This window comes from Carcharodon carcharias, chromosome 13, assembly GCF_017639515.1.
Source record: "Carcharodon carcharias isolate sCarCar2 chromosome 13, sCarCar2.pri, whole genome shotgun sequence".
Taxonomy (NCBI): domain Eukaryota; kingdom Metazoa; phylum Chordata; class Chondrichthyes; order Lamniformes; family Lamnidae; genus Carcharodon; species Carcharodon carcharias.
The window spans coordinates 119,965,311-119,983,348 of record NC_054479.1 but is presented as its reverse complement, the minus strand read 5'-3'; the positions used below and the strand labels follow the sequence as shown (position 1 = coordinate 119,983,348).

The 18,038-nt window shown below is 41.3% G+C and overlaps 1 protein-coding gene across 1 annotated transcript in view; it reads left to right on the top strand.

The window, feature by feature from the left end:
* reln (reelin) overlaps positions 1–18,038 on the top strand; it is a 373,827-nt gene that overhangs the window by 231,059 nt on the left and 124,730 nt on the right. Inside the window, exons 29-31 of the mRNA XM_041202329.1 lie at positions 5,951–6,145; positions 12,890–13,125; positions 15,563–15,720. Coding sequence (XP_041058263.1) covers positions 5,951–6,145; positions 12,890–13,125; positions 15,563–15,720 — 589 coding nt within the window. The remainder of the gene's footprint in view (positions 1–5,950; positions 6,146–12,889; positions 13,126–15,562; positions 15,721–18,038) is intronic.

Sequence of the window (18,038 nt, the reverse complement as noted above, 5' to 3'; positions counted from 1 at the left end):
GTTCTGATGCTCATAAATCCAGCTACTTTAGCTATACTAATATGAACTAGCAATGTTTGATATAAAATATAGACTGATGTCACTGATGCACTCGATATAATTTTATGATTGGAACTGCTTGTGGTAATAGCTTCAGGAAGCAGATTTGAACTTTATACATATATGTCTTGCCATAAAATCTAATCACCAGAATGGAGCAATTTTTTAATCGTTAATAACAAATTCTGATTGTAAATAGTCAAGGTTGTTGCCCATGTAAATCTGGGATATCTGGATAAGTTAGATGTCTTAATTGCACTAGAGAAGTAGCTGAAAGATTTAGTAATCATTGGGATATAGTAAGTTGATCAGGTTCAAATATTTACCTGTTTATGAATGTCTTGCTTTTTCTAGTTTTTCTGGTCCCAGTTTTGAGCAATGTATGATAATACTTGACAGTATTTCAACTGACTGTTCAGAGTAAGCTGTTCCTAGTCATTGCAATAACTAACTTGTTTTGAAAAACTAAACAATGCAGTGACAGTATCCTTTAACAGGTAACAATAGATCTCTTCATTTTTGAGATACTGTTCAAATCGTGAGAAAATTCTCAATCAAAGTGAGCTCCAGCTTTTTTTCTCTAACTCATGTGGATTACTTATTTCCAGTTTTGCACACAAGAGAAATGGGCACAGAAAGTACCTTTAATGCTATTGTTTGTTTCTTAGTGAGTCTGTGATTTGGCTTCAAAGCAATAACAACAATCATCCAGGGAGCCATACCAAACATGCTGGCATCCTGTAATCCAAAATAAGCAGATACCAGTGCAAAGGCACCTTGGAGATTCCCACTCAAGTTCCTGCTATTTAATTATTAGCATTAAATGTGTGCTTCTTTGCTGAATCTGAGGGGGTAGACAGGTTTTTTTTGCACTTATATAGATTTTAAAATGGCTTGTATAGCCAGGTAAAATCCCCTGGAGATTGCATCTACAGGCAACATGTGTTGTAGATTAAAGCTGAACTCGATCTCACTGCATGATAGGTTTTTCACGATGCTCTGAAGTGAATGTGAACACCTTTGTCTCTGAGGACCAAGTTGTTTACAGAACATAATGTACTGCAAACTGATGCCTGTAGAGGAATTGCTCCCATACGCACTGTATATAATAAGCATAGCCTACCTATGGCAAATGAAAAAGGCAGCCATTTCCACTGACAGTGGAATAGTGGACTATACAGAATAGTATATTGGGGTGATTCCCTGATCTGGTGCTTCCTGATGAGGAGCAGGGAGTGCAACTCAATAAATTGAGCAGAACAACAGATTACGGCATTGTTCCTTAAGATTGCCGTTACTTGCACTTTTTCGGATAGGTTTCAGCACCTAGAGTCAAAAGCTAGGACTTCTCTCTACATCAATGTTATTATGTAAAGAGGCCATGAAAAGTTCTCAAAGCTGTCACAGAAGAAGAGAGTTTAAACACACAGAGGTGATGCTGTTTTATTGCTGAACAGCCACGATGGCCAAAGACGGACAGTTTGACTGTGTGTCAGATACTGTGCGGAATCTCTGGTCAGATATGGTCATTATATCTACCTTGGAAATAAAAAAGCTAAAAGACTCCTGCAGAGGACCCAAACCTGTGGGACTGAGATAAAAGCAAAAAACTGTTGAAGTTCTGTTGAAGGGTCATTAGGACTCGAAAAGTTAACTGTGTTCCTCTCCGCAGATGCTGCCAGACCTGCTGAGTTTTTCCAGGTATTTTTGTTTTTGCTGTGGAACTGAGTCTCCCATTGAGATGGGATTTACTTAATAATAAAAGTGAAACTGGTTCTGTTACGTTAAGGCAATTGTTTCGTCTTGTCTGTCAAGTATTATGTTTTTCTGCCATATTTCCTAAGACCTAACACTCAGAACATAAGACCTAGGAGCAGGAGTAGGCAATTCAGCCTCTCGAGCCTGCCCCGCCATTCAATACAATCATGGCTGATCTCATTTCGGCCTCAACTCCAATTTACCGTCCTCTCCCTATAGCCTTTCAACCCGTCACTAATTAAAAATCTATCTCCTCCTTAAATTTATTCAGCGTCACTGTATCCACTGAACACTGAGGTAGTGAATTCCACAGATTCACAACCCTTTGAGAAAAATAATTCTAGGTCTTGCCCCCAATCACAGCATGTCCTATTTTCACGGGGGCAGGAGTGGAGTTAGGCTGGGGTCCATGAATGCATGGTTTATGGAGGCACCTGGCCATTTAAATCATCAGCTGCCTCCACTGAAGTGGGTTTTACTTTCCATTTCCCTCCTAGTGTTTGACAAGGTGTTTACTAAAACCCGCTTTCACAGCCATATCTCCTTTCTCAGTGACTGTCCCTCTCTATCTCTCCGCCCCCCACACACACACCTTAAACCAGCTTATATTTCAACTCTTTCTTGGACTCGAACGCAAGTTCTGTCGAAGGGTCATGAGGACTCGAAACGTCAACTCTTTTCTTCTCCGCCGATGCTGCCAGACCTGCTGAGTTTTTCCAGGTAATTCTGTTTTTGTTTTGGATTTCCAGCATCCGCAGTTTTTTTGTTTTTATCTCTGTGTTTAATTGACTGTCACTGCTCTTCAAGAAATGCCTACCTCCTTGAAGAAGTTCTGTTCCTCTCTGCGACAAGATTTCCGTATCTCTCTGTTGTCTTGCTCACCTTCTTTGCTTTCCATTTCCCTCCTAGTGTTTGACAAGGTGTTTACTAAAACCCGCTTTCACAGCCATATCTCCTTTCTCAGTGACTGTCTCTCTCTATCTCTCCGCCCCCCACACACACACCTTAAACCAGCTTATATTTCAACTCTTTCTTGGACTCGAACACAAGTTCTGTCGAAGGGTCATGAGGACTCGAAACGTCAACTCTTTTCTTCTCCGCCGATGCTGCCAGACCTGCTGAGTTTTTCCAGGTAATTCTGTTTTTGTTTTGGGTTTTAGGAGGCCAGGACTGTGAAACCCGAAGTGTGCAGCTTAGAACAGGTAAGAGGAGGTCTGAACCTGGTGAATTTGTTTGGATTGCCAGGATACCTCTTTTGGAGAGGTGAGGGACCCCTTTGGATATGGTACAGGGACACCTTTGGGAGAGGTAAGGCACCCTTTGGGAGAGGTAAGGCATCCTTTAGGATTGTTAAAAGTGAACGTGCTTGTGTACTTTTTACACACAAACGCACTAGACCTGTCAAAGAACTGTCACATTATCAAAGCTGTCAAGGAGCTGTCAAAGTATACTAGGTGAGTTGGCATAGAAGGGTTAAGAGCAAAGGGTGGGTGGGGTTATGGGTTGGCATGAGTTAGCACTAAGTTGGCATAGGGACCATAAAGGGCCATGAGGATATGGGCATGAGGGGTATGAGGGGCCATGGGGCATGGGTGGAAGGCATGAGTTGACATGATGGGGCATAGGGAGGGTGTGGGGGGTTGCGGGTGAGGGATGAGGCCTGGAGTCTCCACTTGCCTGGATGATTTCAGCTCTGACAACACTCAAGATGCTCAACTCCATCCAGGACAAAGCAGCCAGCTTGATTGGCACCCCATCCACCACCTTAAACATTTACTCCCTCCACCATCGACGCTCAATGTCAGCAGTGTATACCATATGCAAGATGCACTGCACCAACTTGCCAAGTTTCCTTCAACAGCACCTTCTAAACCTGCGAGTTATACCACCTAAATGGGTGAGGGCAGAAGATAGATGGGAACAGCACCACTTGCAAGTTCCCCTCCAAGTCACACATCATCCTGACTTGGAACTATATCCTTCCTTGTTGCTGGGTCAAAACCCTGGAACTCTCTCCCAAACAGCACTGTGGGTGTACTTACCCCAGATGGACTGTAGCAATTCAGGAAGGTAGCTCACCACCACCTTCTCAAGGGAAATTAGGGATGGGCAACAAATGCTGGTCTTGCCAATGGTGCTCACATCTCATGAACAAATAAAACAAAAGACATTGGACACCTGTGACAGCGGAACATTACCAGCTGCTTCTGTGGCTGGGTTTCAAATTTATATCTTCTGCCTACCATAACATCATGGATACTAGTAACATACTTGTGTCCAGTATTGCTATGGAGATCAATAAACATGATGTCTGGCATCAAACTATCTGCCAACTGCTTTAAATGCACTTGCTAACAATTCAGTGGGTGCATTTAAGTTTGTCATCATTTGTGGTGTGACATTGAATGGCTGGAAGCCAATGGAAAAATTCGCTGGCTGATTTCTCAGCCTGTCCACATCAGGTAGAAATGCCAGCAGAAAATCGGGATTCAGATCTTTAATGTCATGGAAACCCGGCATACTTCTGGTTATGCAGTGTAACCAGCCAATGAAGTGGTTTCCTGAAATGAGAAGATCCTCGTTGGTTTATTTAATCAATGAAGCAGCTACATGATGCTTCCCAATTGCTGATGTCAAAGAGCAGCCTTCTGCTGTAGGCCAAATGAAGGACACAGCTTGCTGCCTTTAAATGTGCTTTTGGCATCAAGCACATGACTTGCAACTGAAAATTTCTAATATCAGTTTTATCCATTGATGATGGCCTTGTTCATGAATGGGAATGCCATAATGATCCATAAGGGTGCACCCTTCCGTGAATGAGGTAGAGTCGAGGAAGGTTTACTTTCCATCCTGTCCCTGCTGTTCCTAATACAAGAATGTTCGATACTGAAGCTGACTTGTCAGAAGTGAAAAACGGTTTCATTCCACAGCGATGACACCCATTACATTGACTATAGGATTATACAAAAATTTGTGAAGAAACAAAATGGAATTATATCTACCAGCCCAGCATGTGATCAATCCATCCTGCTCCTTATGGTGTTTCAAGCTATATTTCAATAACAAATTGTATTAATTGTAGGGTGGTTGCTTTTCGAGTCCAGGTGAAAAGATCTGAATAAAAAAGTGGAGGTTTCTGCAGGACCTCTTATATTGATCTTTGTTTGTTAATGATGATATGGCCTTTCTGTAGTCTGTTGTTGTATATTGCAGCCTTCCTAAACTTTAACAAGCTCTGTTTTAAGCATCAGAGTTTATGTTGCTTTTGATCAGCCGTTCAAGAAACCTACTTAACGTTGATCAGTCTGAAGAATTATTTAAATCAAATTTTTGAAAATGTACTTGTAAATTTAACTGTCAGCAGCATTTTAAAGAACAAATTTAAAGGATTGTTACCATAAAGGGAAAGTGTCTGAAAGGCAGAAATAACTTTGGGCAGGAGCAGAGGTACACTGATGTGTTCAGTGACATGATGACATTAGGGGATTGTTTTCAGCACAGATTTTTTGTAAAATCCACATTTTCAAAGATAACACCACATCCTGCTTTTCGCAGTAGGAAAATTGTGAGATCCGAGTATAGTTTATGGAGATGGGTGTTCCAGGAATGTGTAGCTTGGATGTCTTGGAACACTCGTGCATCTGCTCCATATGCACATTGAGTATGAAACCGTTATAAACAGTGCAGTTATAAGCAGCTTATCTATCCATTCCACATGTGTTATTCTGATGTTATCTTGTTTCGGGTTCCTAATAATCCAGCATCAAATGGCAACTCAACTGGATTTATTGCGTTTGAAAGCAACTTTACATTAAGCAGCTCACTGCTGGCTTACAGGCTGCATTTTGCAGACTGATTTACTGAAGCTTGAACCTAACCAGTTACTTAATTGCAACATTGCTACAGCATTACTAATGTTCAAAGGATCATCTAAAACTCTCATTTCCAAACAAATATATCATTACACCACAAACTGTGCAATGTGTGACAACACTCCTTTAACACGAAAACAGACTTTTTTTTTTAATCTTGTGTGATAGCAAAAATGTATTCATATACTCATTAAATTTCTCATTTCAGTAATACTCTTTGTAGAGGTTGAAGGGCTGACATGTATGATTTAATATATTTGTATTACTCCCTTGCATTTCAGGACTACACACCCTCCTATGATATCCCACTGAGCCAGCTGAGCATATGGTTAATGCTGGCTAACGAAGGGATGGGCAGCAACAAGACTTTCTGCTCCATGACGCACTCAGCTATGGTGTTTGGGAAATCGGATGGCGATCGGGTTGCTGTGACACGGGACTTGACTCTGAAACCTGGATATTTACTTCAGTTCAAGGTATTTATTTTGCATACAGTGCTCTGCATTTTTCAAGGCATGGGCCTCTTTTACCCCTCACTGCCATCCCAGATTTCTTTTATAGCTGTGTATGTTTCAACACCTTCCTGATGGCATCTCCCACCAGCCCAGTGAAACTTCTTGTCTCCAACCAGTTACATTTGGACAAGCGCTTCATACCCTCACTTATGTAATAAAAAGGCACAGTCGCACTATTTGTAAGAAAATGTGAAAGTTGCATCCAGACACCATGAAAAACAAACAGGCGGGAAAGAAGGAAATAGTAGACTTGCAGAAAGAGCAGGATGCAAAAAGAATGGAAGAGAAAAACAGATAGAAAGCCACAGCTGATGATGAAATGAGGGGTGTGAGGGCCATGCAGGGAAAGGGGTAAAAGAAAAACAGAAATATAGATGTTGGTTTGGTTTAACTCCCATGATTTTGTCACTTTCTCCCATCGACTAGATTGACATGTAATGTTTCAGTGGGGAGTGAGAGAATTTAGCTTTTTGTTGGCTAAATAAAAAATGAACTTGCATGGTCATGGATAAATACTTGAAGGGAAGACATTTGCAGGGCTATGGGAAAAGAACAGGGTAGGAGGATCGGTTGAATGTTTCTACCAAAGAGTTAGTACAGGCACAATGGGCTACATGGCTTCCTTCTGTGCTGTATCATTCTATGATTCTATGTATATAGCACTTTTGTTCTAAGATGTCTTAAAGTAGTTCATTTGCAATGAATTATTTTTGAGGCGCAGTGTTCTGTAAACAAGAGCAAAAGACAGCTTGTGCACAGTAAAATCCCACAAACAACAAATGAAATGAATGCTTTTGGTAGTATTGGTTCACTGAGCAATATTGGGCAGAGTACAAAGAGAACGCTTTGTGCCTCTTCAAAATAGTGCTGCAGGGTCTTTTACAACCACTGTTTAGCCAAGAACAGGGATTCGATTTTTCACTCTCTCCATTCAGCTGCAGTAAATCTAATATTTTTTTTGGAATTAATTGTTTTCCACAATGACAGCACAGCTGAAGTTAAGAGAAACTGTGGTCTAATCAACATTGTGTTAGGTCTGAGGTAACTGAATAAGGAGTTGAATCTATGCATTTGTATGAACTTCTTTTCTCCAGCCTTTTAACAAAGGCTTTGATCTGTTTTTTTTAAAATGACTGAAATAGCAGACAAAGGAATCTCATGCTAATATCACAAAATGTAAGAATGTACTTGAAATGTTGTGTGTAGTTTTCCTCTCTATACTACCAGGATATTAAAGTACTGGAGAAAGTACAACACAGATTTACAAGGATGCTACCCAAAATTGAATTGACGTGGCAATCCAGAATGATTAAACAGGCTGTAGCTCTTTGCTGTGGAAAAGAGAAGGTTAAAAGGGAACCTGATAGATAACTTTCAAATTATGAAGGGGTTTACTGGGCTTGATATGGAGAAGTTGTTTCCAGTTATAAGATAGCCACTAACAGCAAAGAAAAATTCCTCCTAAATTCTATTATACAAAGAGGGGTGAGAATGTGAAATTCACTGACACATTGAGTGGTTGAAGCAGATAGCATTGATGCATTTAAGGGGAGGCTTGATGCTCACATGAAGTAGAAGGAAATAGAAGTTTATTGGAGCAGAGTGGGAAGATGTAAATAAAATGGGAGGATGCTGATGTGGAGTATAACTGCCAACAGTAGCCAGTTAGGTTGAATAACCTTTTTCTGTGCAGTAGAAATATTGTAATCCCATGGAGAGTACATGTTTTACTTCTTCAGCATAAATATTTGTGACTGTAAGACTGATAGGAAGTTATAGCACATCAGGATCTGTGGGATTGTCCTTATCACTTTGATAGAATGGCAAAAGGAGTTCTACTCCTCAGTCTGATGCTATAATGAAATCCCTGTGGTGGGTTGTATCAGTCATGTGCTTGTAATTTAAAACTAGTGAACCATACAAGAACTACTGATCAATGTTGTATAACAGGTGAGAGCTGAATAATTGAAAGCTTGTAAAATAATAAAAAGGTTTCAGAGGTTAACAGTTGATTCATTACCATAGATTTATTTTCCCTAAGGTTTGGAATTACAGCTTGAGATTCTGAGCAATAAAGTTAACCACTTTGGATTTTTTAGTCTTGCTAGTTTTTTTCACCCCTTGATGCTTTTAGGCATGTGTTTGACAGCCTTGGAACAAGAGAAAGAGAGACAAAATATTTTCACTTCATAGGTGCTGATAGTATTTCTTCAATGCACTCCAGAGTGAATTTAAATCAACAAACAAGAAAAAGTAGCACAGATGATGGAAAACACATTTCACACTCAGGACAGGCTACATGTCTGCATCCCTCCTCCTATTGTTTTCAGTGTGAGGCCACAAGACAGCAGGAAGCCCTTCACATACAGTTTATTATTTCTTCTTTACATGGAGTATATTCTGCTAATCCCCAAATACATTGTATATGCAAAATTAGTTGAAAGGGTGAACTATTTTATTGTAAATGAATGAAAATATTAGCAGATGAATGATTAATGCTTTAATTGACTTTCCTCTGCCCAGTATTTTAACAGATGTTCTCCAAACCTTTTATTTTTAAATAGGCTAACATGTCCTTTAATATAGCGGTAGAGAGGCATCTTTTAACTTCCAGCCTCAAATATTTTGGGGACTGAGGCTCAAAACAGTGCTTTTTGAATCTCTCAGACAAAATGCTTGGATGGAGAGAAGTGCTTCCACGACCACTGTAGATTTCTGTTGGCTGATGATTAGAATATATTTGATAATGCAATTGCCATCATTCAAATTTGGCTTTCCTTATTTGGCATGTCCTACTTCTTAGCCCACCAGACAACTGAAGGGTTTCAAGTGCAACCATAGTACTGAAAACATTCATTTTGAAGATATAAAATGTTTTAAGATTTTGTGCTAGTACAGGAGGTTAGCTTCTTTGTTTTATATTAGTTTATATTGCTGCTTTGTGTCTTTGGTCCCACTTTGGCATCCCTGGATCCCCTGCTGAAAGCGCAGTCACTAACTAACAAACACTGACAAATTAGGGAGATATGGGCAGCTTTTGAAAAACCTTAAAAGGCATCTCAGCCAATTGCCAAACCGCATTTGCCAAGACTGAAGGGACCAGGGATTAAAAAATGGCAAGCAAAAATGAAAGGAAAGGGACTGTGAAGTCAGCAGACACAATTCTACAGACCCGCAGGATCAGTCCTGCACCTAACCATCCCTTCAATGCCCACTGAAGTTAAGGGGGAGCTGCAAGAGATGCTGAGGGGATTTTTCCTTTATGTCATCGCTAGGCCAACATTGTAGCATGCCTTCTAAGAGAGGCAGATACATTTCAAGGCACAGCAAAAAAACTTTCATTCTCTTTAACTCTGAAGAAGAGTCATACGGATTCGAACCATTAACTCTGTTTCTCTTTCCACAGATGCTGCCAGACCTACTGAGTTTTTCCATCATTTTTTTGTTTTTATTGCAATTATATAGGCCTTTCAAAATTCAGGAGATTCCATAAGGAATTAATGGCCAATGAAGTGTAGCCACTGAACTATTTAGAGGAATGTGAGAGTTAATTTGTGCACAGCAAGGCCCCACAGACAATAATCAGATGAATGTTCAATGTGTTTTTTTTGCTAAGTTAGTTGGAAGATAAATGTTGACAGGACTTTGACACTATTGGATCTGTCGTTTGAGAGGGCAGGTGAAACCTTGCTTTATGCCTTACCCGAATTATGGCACCACCTACAGTACAGCACTCTCCCAGTGCTGCACTAGAGCATAGTCTGCGGATTGAGATTTGAAGCCAAGAGCTTCTGACTCAGAGGCAAGAGGTTGAACCAAAGCTGATACAAAGCTGACAATTGTTGCTGTTAAATGTGCGGTACTGGTCCTTACCTCAGGTTTCACATCTTTGAATTTTCCTCCCTGCTGACCCACATCCTAAAAAGATTGCACCCTCCCCTCACCATGGTCAGTGGCAGATAGCCATGCCAGAGCTTGCAGAAATGGATGGTGAGCATGTTGTGGGCTGTGATCAATCAGCTAGCATGGATGGACTGTTGAACATCTGGCAGCCCTTCTTTCATGCAGTGCCACACCTATAATTGGAGCAGTTCTGAAGAAGCCTCCAGAATAACATATAAGACAGGCAGTAATGAGCCACATGAAGCCTGCGAGCGCAGCTTTCTTTGGGAAGACAAACCTCCACCAGCTGTGTCTGCCAAAGTGAGGTAATTTTATCTCCTCCTGCAGATACAGATGTGGCAGAGCACTTTGACCTAACATCCAGCATGGCTCATGGCCACAGAAAGGAGGAGAGGCCTATATGTTTTAGGATCTAGGTCAGCAGAGAGGCAAATGCCAAGATGTGAAACCTGAGGTAAGGACCAGTCTGAGGATGGCTCATTAAGGGCAGCAACGTCAGCTTTGTAACAGCCTTGGCTCAGCAGTAGCACTCTAGCCCAAGGCAGAAGTTCTTGGCTTCAAATATCAATCCACAGACTATGCTCTAGTGCTGGACTGAGGCAGTGCTATATTGTAGGTGGTGCCATAATTTGGGTAAGACATTAAACCAAGGTTTCATCTGCCCTCTCAGGCGAAAGGTCCAATATTACCTTAGTCCTGCCAATATTTACCCTTCAACTAATTTTGCTTTAAAAACACATTGATCATTCATCTGATTGTTGTCTGTGGGACCTTGCTGTGTACAATTTGGCTCCCAGGTTTCTCTACCACTGTGACTATACTTCATTAGCTTGGAATTCCTTATTGTAAGACCCAAGTTTGTGAGAGGCCTATATAAATACAAGTTCTTTTGCTGTGCCTTGAAATTTATCTGCCTGTCCTTGGATGGGCACTCCAATGTTGACCTACCGATATGGTGCTGTGGAATGACATAAAGGAAAAATTCTCTTGGAAGCATCTCATGCAGCTCCCCCTTGCATTCAGGAACTTTGAAAAGATGGTTAGGTGCAGGACTGATCCTTTACCAAACTGTAGGCTTGTGCCTGCAGTTAGCAGTCCCTTTCCCTTCATGCCTGCCATTTTTTAAATCCCTGGTCTCTTTGGCCTTGTCAAAGGCTGCTGGTAATGGGTTGAGATGTCTTTTAAGGTTCTTTAAAAGCTTCCTTCTGAATAAGGGAATGAAACTCCCACCTGCTTCAGACAGGAGCTTCTTACTGTTATGGACAGAAGGGGGATTAACTTAAACAGCACTAATTTCTCCTCTCACCACCCATCTGTAAACAGAAAGATGTTATCATTAGTTTCCCCCTCTTTATAAGCAGTGGCATGATTCCCAACCGCTTGGTATTGCTGCAAGCCAATTTTCTATTTATAACTGCACAGCAAACTTGAGAAAGGATGAACTCCACCACCTGGAAGTTCCTCTCCAAGCCACTCACCATCCTGGAATGGAATTATATTGCCATTCCTTCATTGTCACTGGGTCAAAATCCTGGAACTCCCTCCCTAACAGCGCTATGGGTATACCTCCACCACATGGACTTCATCGCTTCAAGAAGGCAGCTCAGCACCACCTCAAGGGCAATTAGGAATCTGCAATAAATGCTGGCCTAGGCAACGATGCCCGCATCCCATGACTGAATAAAAAAAATTCACTGGGTTAGTTTATTTGCACACACTCGTATTCAGATAGTAAAGAGAGGGATAGAGAAAAGAAAGATTTACAGTGCAGAGACCATAGGGAAAAGGAATATTGTTTCAGGTGGGTTCCAGAGCCCAGAATAAAAGCTCAATGAGGTATTCCTTCACAGGGGTTGGTGGGCTGAAAACTGATGCTGGATAATTCACTTTTCCGGTGGTGTTGACTGCATAGAATGAAATAGGTATGCAGAGATGAATCAGTCTTGTAGGTGATGGTACAGAATTTCTAGCAGAAGCAGTGTAAATGGGAGCCAGGTATTCCACCTGAGCAGGGGCCCTTGTCGGTTAGGTGGCTAATTACATGGTAAATAGCAGACTGAGATATGCAGTTCAGCAAGGCAATATTACTTGTTCCACAAGCCAGAGGCTGATATCGCATGACTCCCACCTCCACCGGGTCTTTGACAAAGGATGTGTATCCATTTTTTGGATTCCAAAGACTGTTAAATGTCTCAGCCATTAGGAATTGAAAAGAAGGCTGCAGGGTCTTTGTCTTAGCAAAAGATCCATCTCCTGGCCAGCCTGGATTATTAAATGCAAATAGTCTTTGTAAAGCTCTCTTTGAAGTTGGGCTGTACAGTCAGTAGGGGGGTCATTAGTGGGTCCTCAGAGATAATGAGGTGCGGGTTTTCCCAAAACTGCTAAGTAGCTTCTTTTGTTCAGGGGTCACAGATAGACATAGGTACAACTATTTTAAAGGCCTTTGTTCAGTTTTAACATTTTAGAAATAGCAATGAGGATATCCATATATAGTTTATAAAAATATAGTGAGGTCTTAGTCCCTCACAGTATACTTACTCTTGGTGAAATCAGAAAGTTAAGTGGGCCAGAATTCAATGAAAATGTATTCTTCCTTATTTCAAAATTGGGTGTAGAAAGAGTGTACTGGGCAGTAACATTACCATAATTTTATGTAACTTGACATCTTTTACAGTAAGTGCACACATACATATGTACATACATACATACATACACATATATACCTACACACATACATGTCCCAAGGCATCCTAAGATTTGTTGTTCAAAATTGTTTTAACTTGTCATATCTGGTCCTTCCAGCTGAACATTGGATGCGAGTGCCAGTTCAGTAGTGTTACTCCTGTCCTTCTTCAATACTCTCATAATGCTGGTAGATCTTGGTCATTGGTAAAAGAAGGTTGCTACCCAGCATCTCCAGGTGTCAAAGGCTGCGAGGGAAGCTCAAGAGAACTGAGGGAATCGACAATTTTCTATATAGGAGACTTTGAAACATGGACGAGAATCACAATAGTTATCCCAAGATCTGTCGCATCCAGGTATGTTGGAGGAATGTTATTTTTTAACTAACACAAGGAGTAAATGAAGCAAAAATTATGCATTTGAGGGGAAGCCAGATAAACACATAGGGCAGGATTTTGCTCTTGGCATGTGGGCTTTGCGGGGGCAGGCGGGGCTTTCGGGATACCGAACACTGCCAACGATTGGCTTCACATTGCGATTTCACGCAGACGGACCAATTAGGGCCCGCCCTGTGTGGATCGCAAGTGACAGTGCTGAGCGCTGCTTGTGCGGGCAGGGAGAGGAGGGAGAGCCTAGTGTGCAGTTCGTGCATGTGCAAGAAAGAGCAATTCAATCTCCCTGTGGCAGCTCCGTGCCTCGGGGCGACTGAAACGCTGTGTAAAAATAAATATGAAGAGAATAAAAATTTAATAAAATATGTCCCCTCATGTGACTCTGTCACATGAGCTGGGACATGTTTTTAATTCAAAAATTTGCTTTAGGAAACCTCATCCTGCTTGTGATGAGGTTTCCTAAAAAATGTAAAGGTCAATTGGCCTTTTATCCTGCCCACCAACCATTAGGTTGGACGGGCAGCATAAATTCGCATTTAATTAGATTGTTAATGGCCTTAATAGGTCTTTTAGTTATCGGTGGGCACGCAGCCGACTCTGGCGTGCCCCTACCGAATGAAATATCCCGAGACTGCGTGATGACATCGGAACGCACGCCCGACGTCATCCCACGTCTTTTTATGCTCGGGCATGTTGGGCACGCGCCCGCACACTGAGCATAATATTCTGCTCATAAGGGAGACAAGAATTTAAGGTCATGCTGATATGATTAAATGGATGGGTGGAGCATGGATTGGGCCTAATAGCCTGCTTTTGTGCCATATTTATAACATAATTCTACGTAATAATCAACAACCAACACAAATAGAATTTATCTTTTTTTTCAAACAAGAAAAGAGCTACTTATAGCATTAAAAGTGAATAGATGATCTCTCTTCATTATCTTTTTAAATAAAATTTCTGCTAGTTAGGGAATCATAATTTATGAGTGAGTCAATGTTCACCTTGGGTATTAGTGTTCAGTTTAGATAGAAATAGATTCAGCTAGTGGATTCTGAGAGGAACGGAGGAAACAAAATGGGTGCTCCCAACAAAACTAAAGAGAACACAATATACTCCTAGCTTTTCTTTTTCTTCTTGTGTGTACTACTTGAAAATTGGCCTCTAATTTTACCATGGAACAGTGCAGTCTGGTTAGAGCAGTTAAATTGTGAAGAGCTGATTTTCAGCACATAATAGGGCAGTTTTAACGAAACATCCAGTATCAAACTAGGAATGAATCAAACATTCTGGTGGTCTGAGAGTACCTGCAGACCTTCCCCAAACAATAGTTTGGCTTTGTTTCAGCTTAAGTGCAACTAGCACACAGCTAAACTTTCAAACTTCTCAAGTGGTCTGATGAACTGCATTTAAAGATTAGTGTTGGTAAAGAACTGAAGGAATGGTCACTTATTTTCTAATTTTAAATAATTTGCCAGCAAGAGAACAATCCTATTGCTGTGTTTAAGTGCATACGCATGCAGTGTTTGTTTCCCTGATCAGATAACAGTGCAAGGGGGCAAGATGACATCTCTCTGTCCACTCATACCATTCCAAAAGCAGGAGGGAGGAAAGGAGGGTAGATATATATTTATGTGATGGCAACCAATTTGCAGACTACATGGTCTCATAAACAGCAATGAGATTAATGACCAGCTAATCTGTACTGGTTTAGTGATGAATATAGATCAGGTGAACGCACTGTTCTTTGAATAGTGCCATGGAATGTTGTATGTTCACCTGAACAAATAGACAGGGGTTTGGGTTTAACATCTTACTTGAAAGTACAGTCTAACTGCTTTAAGTGGAACTCACTAGCACAAATATCTCAAAGACATGCTTGTAATGTTGTCATAAAACCAAAGAAGCGAACACTAGGTGGTTGATCGAAACTTGCAAGTGACAGCTGGGAAGTAGGGTAACTACCCTGGCCTTGCCTGGTTTGAGGCCACTGGGGGAAAAGCAACCTCCACTTTGATTATAACCTGCTGGGAGAAAAGACAAGCTTTGCTGCCTCTCTCTCCATCTCTGAAGTCAGCAGTGTACAGTTTGTAGGAAAGCCTGGGGCAAGGTCTTGTGTGCAGCCTTCTGTTTGGAAAGCCCATTACCAAAAATTGGCACCTGGGAACCTTTCATGCCATGTGTTGTATCATAGAAGAATGAAGTGTCTGCAGATCACTTTTTGTTTGGCCAATAAACTGATTCCTGCAATGTTACCTTCCACTATAATGGGATTGGTAATGCTAAACTAAAAACCACCGATAAATCACTGCAGCATTATTACTGCTCTAGCGATAATTAATAAATATTTGTAACAGCATTATACTATTTCAGTTTCTTTCATTCTTTTGTTGAATTACAGTAAGACTCGATTCCGCTGGTTTCAGGAGACCAGCACCCACAGGAGTGCATCTGCATTTAGTTTAGATGAAGTTTACATCTCTGAGCCTTGCCCTAACTACTGCAGTGGACATGGTGACTGCATCTCTGGTGTCTGCTTCTGTGATCTTGGCTACACTGGTAAGATTACATCAAGAAGTTGTTTGATCTAACTAAAGTGCAAATGGATTTGTGCCAAATATCTCAAGATTTTAAGATAAAAGCAAAATACTGCAGATGTTGGAAATCTGAAATAAAAACTGAAAATGCTGGAGAAACTCAGCAGATCTGGCAGCATCTGTGAAGAGAGAAACAGTGTTAACGTTTCAAGTCCGTATGGCTCTAGGAAAGAGTCATACAGACTCAAAACGTTAACTCTGTTTCTCTCTCCACAAATGCTGCCAGATCGGCTGAGTTTTTCCAACATTTCTGCTTTTATCTCAAGATTTTAACCTTTGCTAAATTTGGGACGCAATGATACAGAGTCGGTACTTCTGCTTGGGCAGGACAGAAATATCCGAACTAAACAACGGCATTGCTCAGAGGCTGGTTCTTTCTGCTGAGGAATTATTTCGGTTATGGGGGAACATCAGTGAACTCAAAAATGTTCATAAAGCTTGTAATGAGGAACATAGTAGCTCATGTAAAGATTTAGTCTAAATTGCTTTTAAGAGCAAAATGACAGATGAAGATAAAAAAATTAAGAATAGCCACTTGGTAGTACAGAATTTGAGCATTTCTGAAAAAAGAGACATGCTGTTAAAGCTTTTCATCTTGTATTTATCAGAACAGAATCACAAGAATACCAATTGTAAAGAGAACAACAATTTACGTTGCATGAGAAGAGAATGCTGATTGCTTGGCAAGTGGACTCTGATTGGTAGAGGCATTGCCATGGAGAATGCACCAGGAGATAGTTAAATGCCAAGCGATTTCAGTGCCGGTGTGATGCCAGATATGTAGGTCGTACGTCCCAACAACTGGTGGTTTGTATCAAACAGCACATCCCTTTGGCTGTTTGCAACAGGCAAAGAACTAACCGTACTCAACCAGCCCATGTTTGCAAAACTCAAAACATAGTGTCCAACATTAGATGTGATTCCGTGATTGGTCAGCACTTGCTAAACAATCCTGATTGTGCTAAGAATTACACTGACAACCAATTTAAGATTATCAGTCGGGCTCCCAGTGTGTGTGGCTTACTTACACATGCTAGAAGCTCCATATATTCACACATAGGATCCTATCCTTTTCAATCAGAAGGAGCATGTACATGCATTTTACCATTTTTAACTAAACAAAAGCTTGGGGGGCAGCCATTCCCTGGTTCATTACTCATGATAATGTCTTGGCTATTCAGAATCGACCTACCTGGTTTAAGTTTAAGTTTGGCATTTAACTATTCCCTGGGGCATTCCCCATGGCAACGCCTCTACCAATAAGAGTCCACTTGCACTTGCCAACCAATCAGCACTCTCTTTTCATGCAGCATAAATTGTTGTTCCCTTTAGATTTGGTATTCTGGCAAATCTGTCCTGACGAGTGCAAGATGAAAAGTTTTGACAGCATGTCTCTTTTTTCAGCAAAAATCAAGAAATTGATTTTTAGCTGAATTTTTCTATTGAATAATTTAGTGCCTATATAAGTAAAAGGGAATATGTTAGTTTTAATAGCTCTAATAACAGATAATGTCCCAAACACCACCATCACCACCCCTGGGTATGTCCTGCCCCACCTACAGAACAAACCCAGCAGAGGTGATGGCACAGTGGTATACAGTCGGGAGAGAGTTGACCTGAGAGTCCTCAACATCGACTCCAGACCCCATGGCATCAGGTAAAACATGGGCAAGGAAACCGCCTGCTGATTACTACGTACTGTCCCCTGCTCATCTGATGAATCAATACTTTTCCATGTTGAATACCACTTGGAGGAACCACTGAGGGCGGCAAGGGCACAGAATGTACTCTGGGTGGGGGACTTTAATGTCCATCACCAAGAATGGCTCGGTAGACCATTACTGACCGAGCTGGCCAAGTCCTAAAGGAATATCTACTAGACTAGGCCCATGACAAGTGGTGAAGGAACCAACAAGAGGGAAAAACATACTTGATCTCATGCTCACCAACCTGCCTGCCGCCGATGCATCTGTCCATGACAGTATCGGTAGGAGTGACCACCGCACAGTCCTGTGGAGATAAAGTCCCATCTTCACATTGAGGATACCCTCCATTCTGTTGTGTGGCACTACCACCTTGCTAAATGGAATAGATTTTGAACAGATCTAGCAACTCAAGACTGGGCAACCATGAGGCGCTGTGGATCAACAGCGGCAGAATTGTACTCAGCCACAATCTGTAACCTCGTGGCCCGGCATATCCCCCACTCTACCATTACCACCAAGCCATGGGATCAACTCTGGTTCAATGAAGAGTGCAGAAGTGCATGCCAGGAGCAGC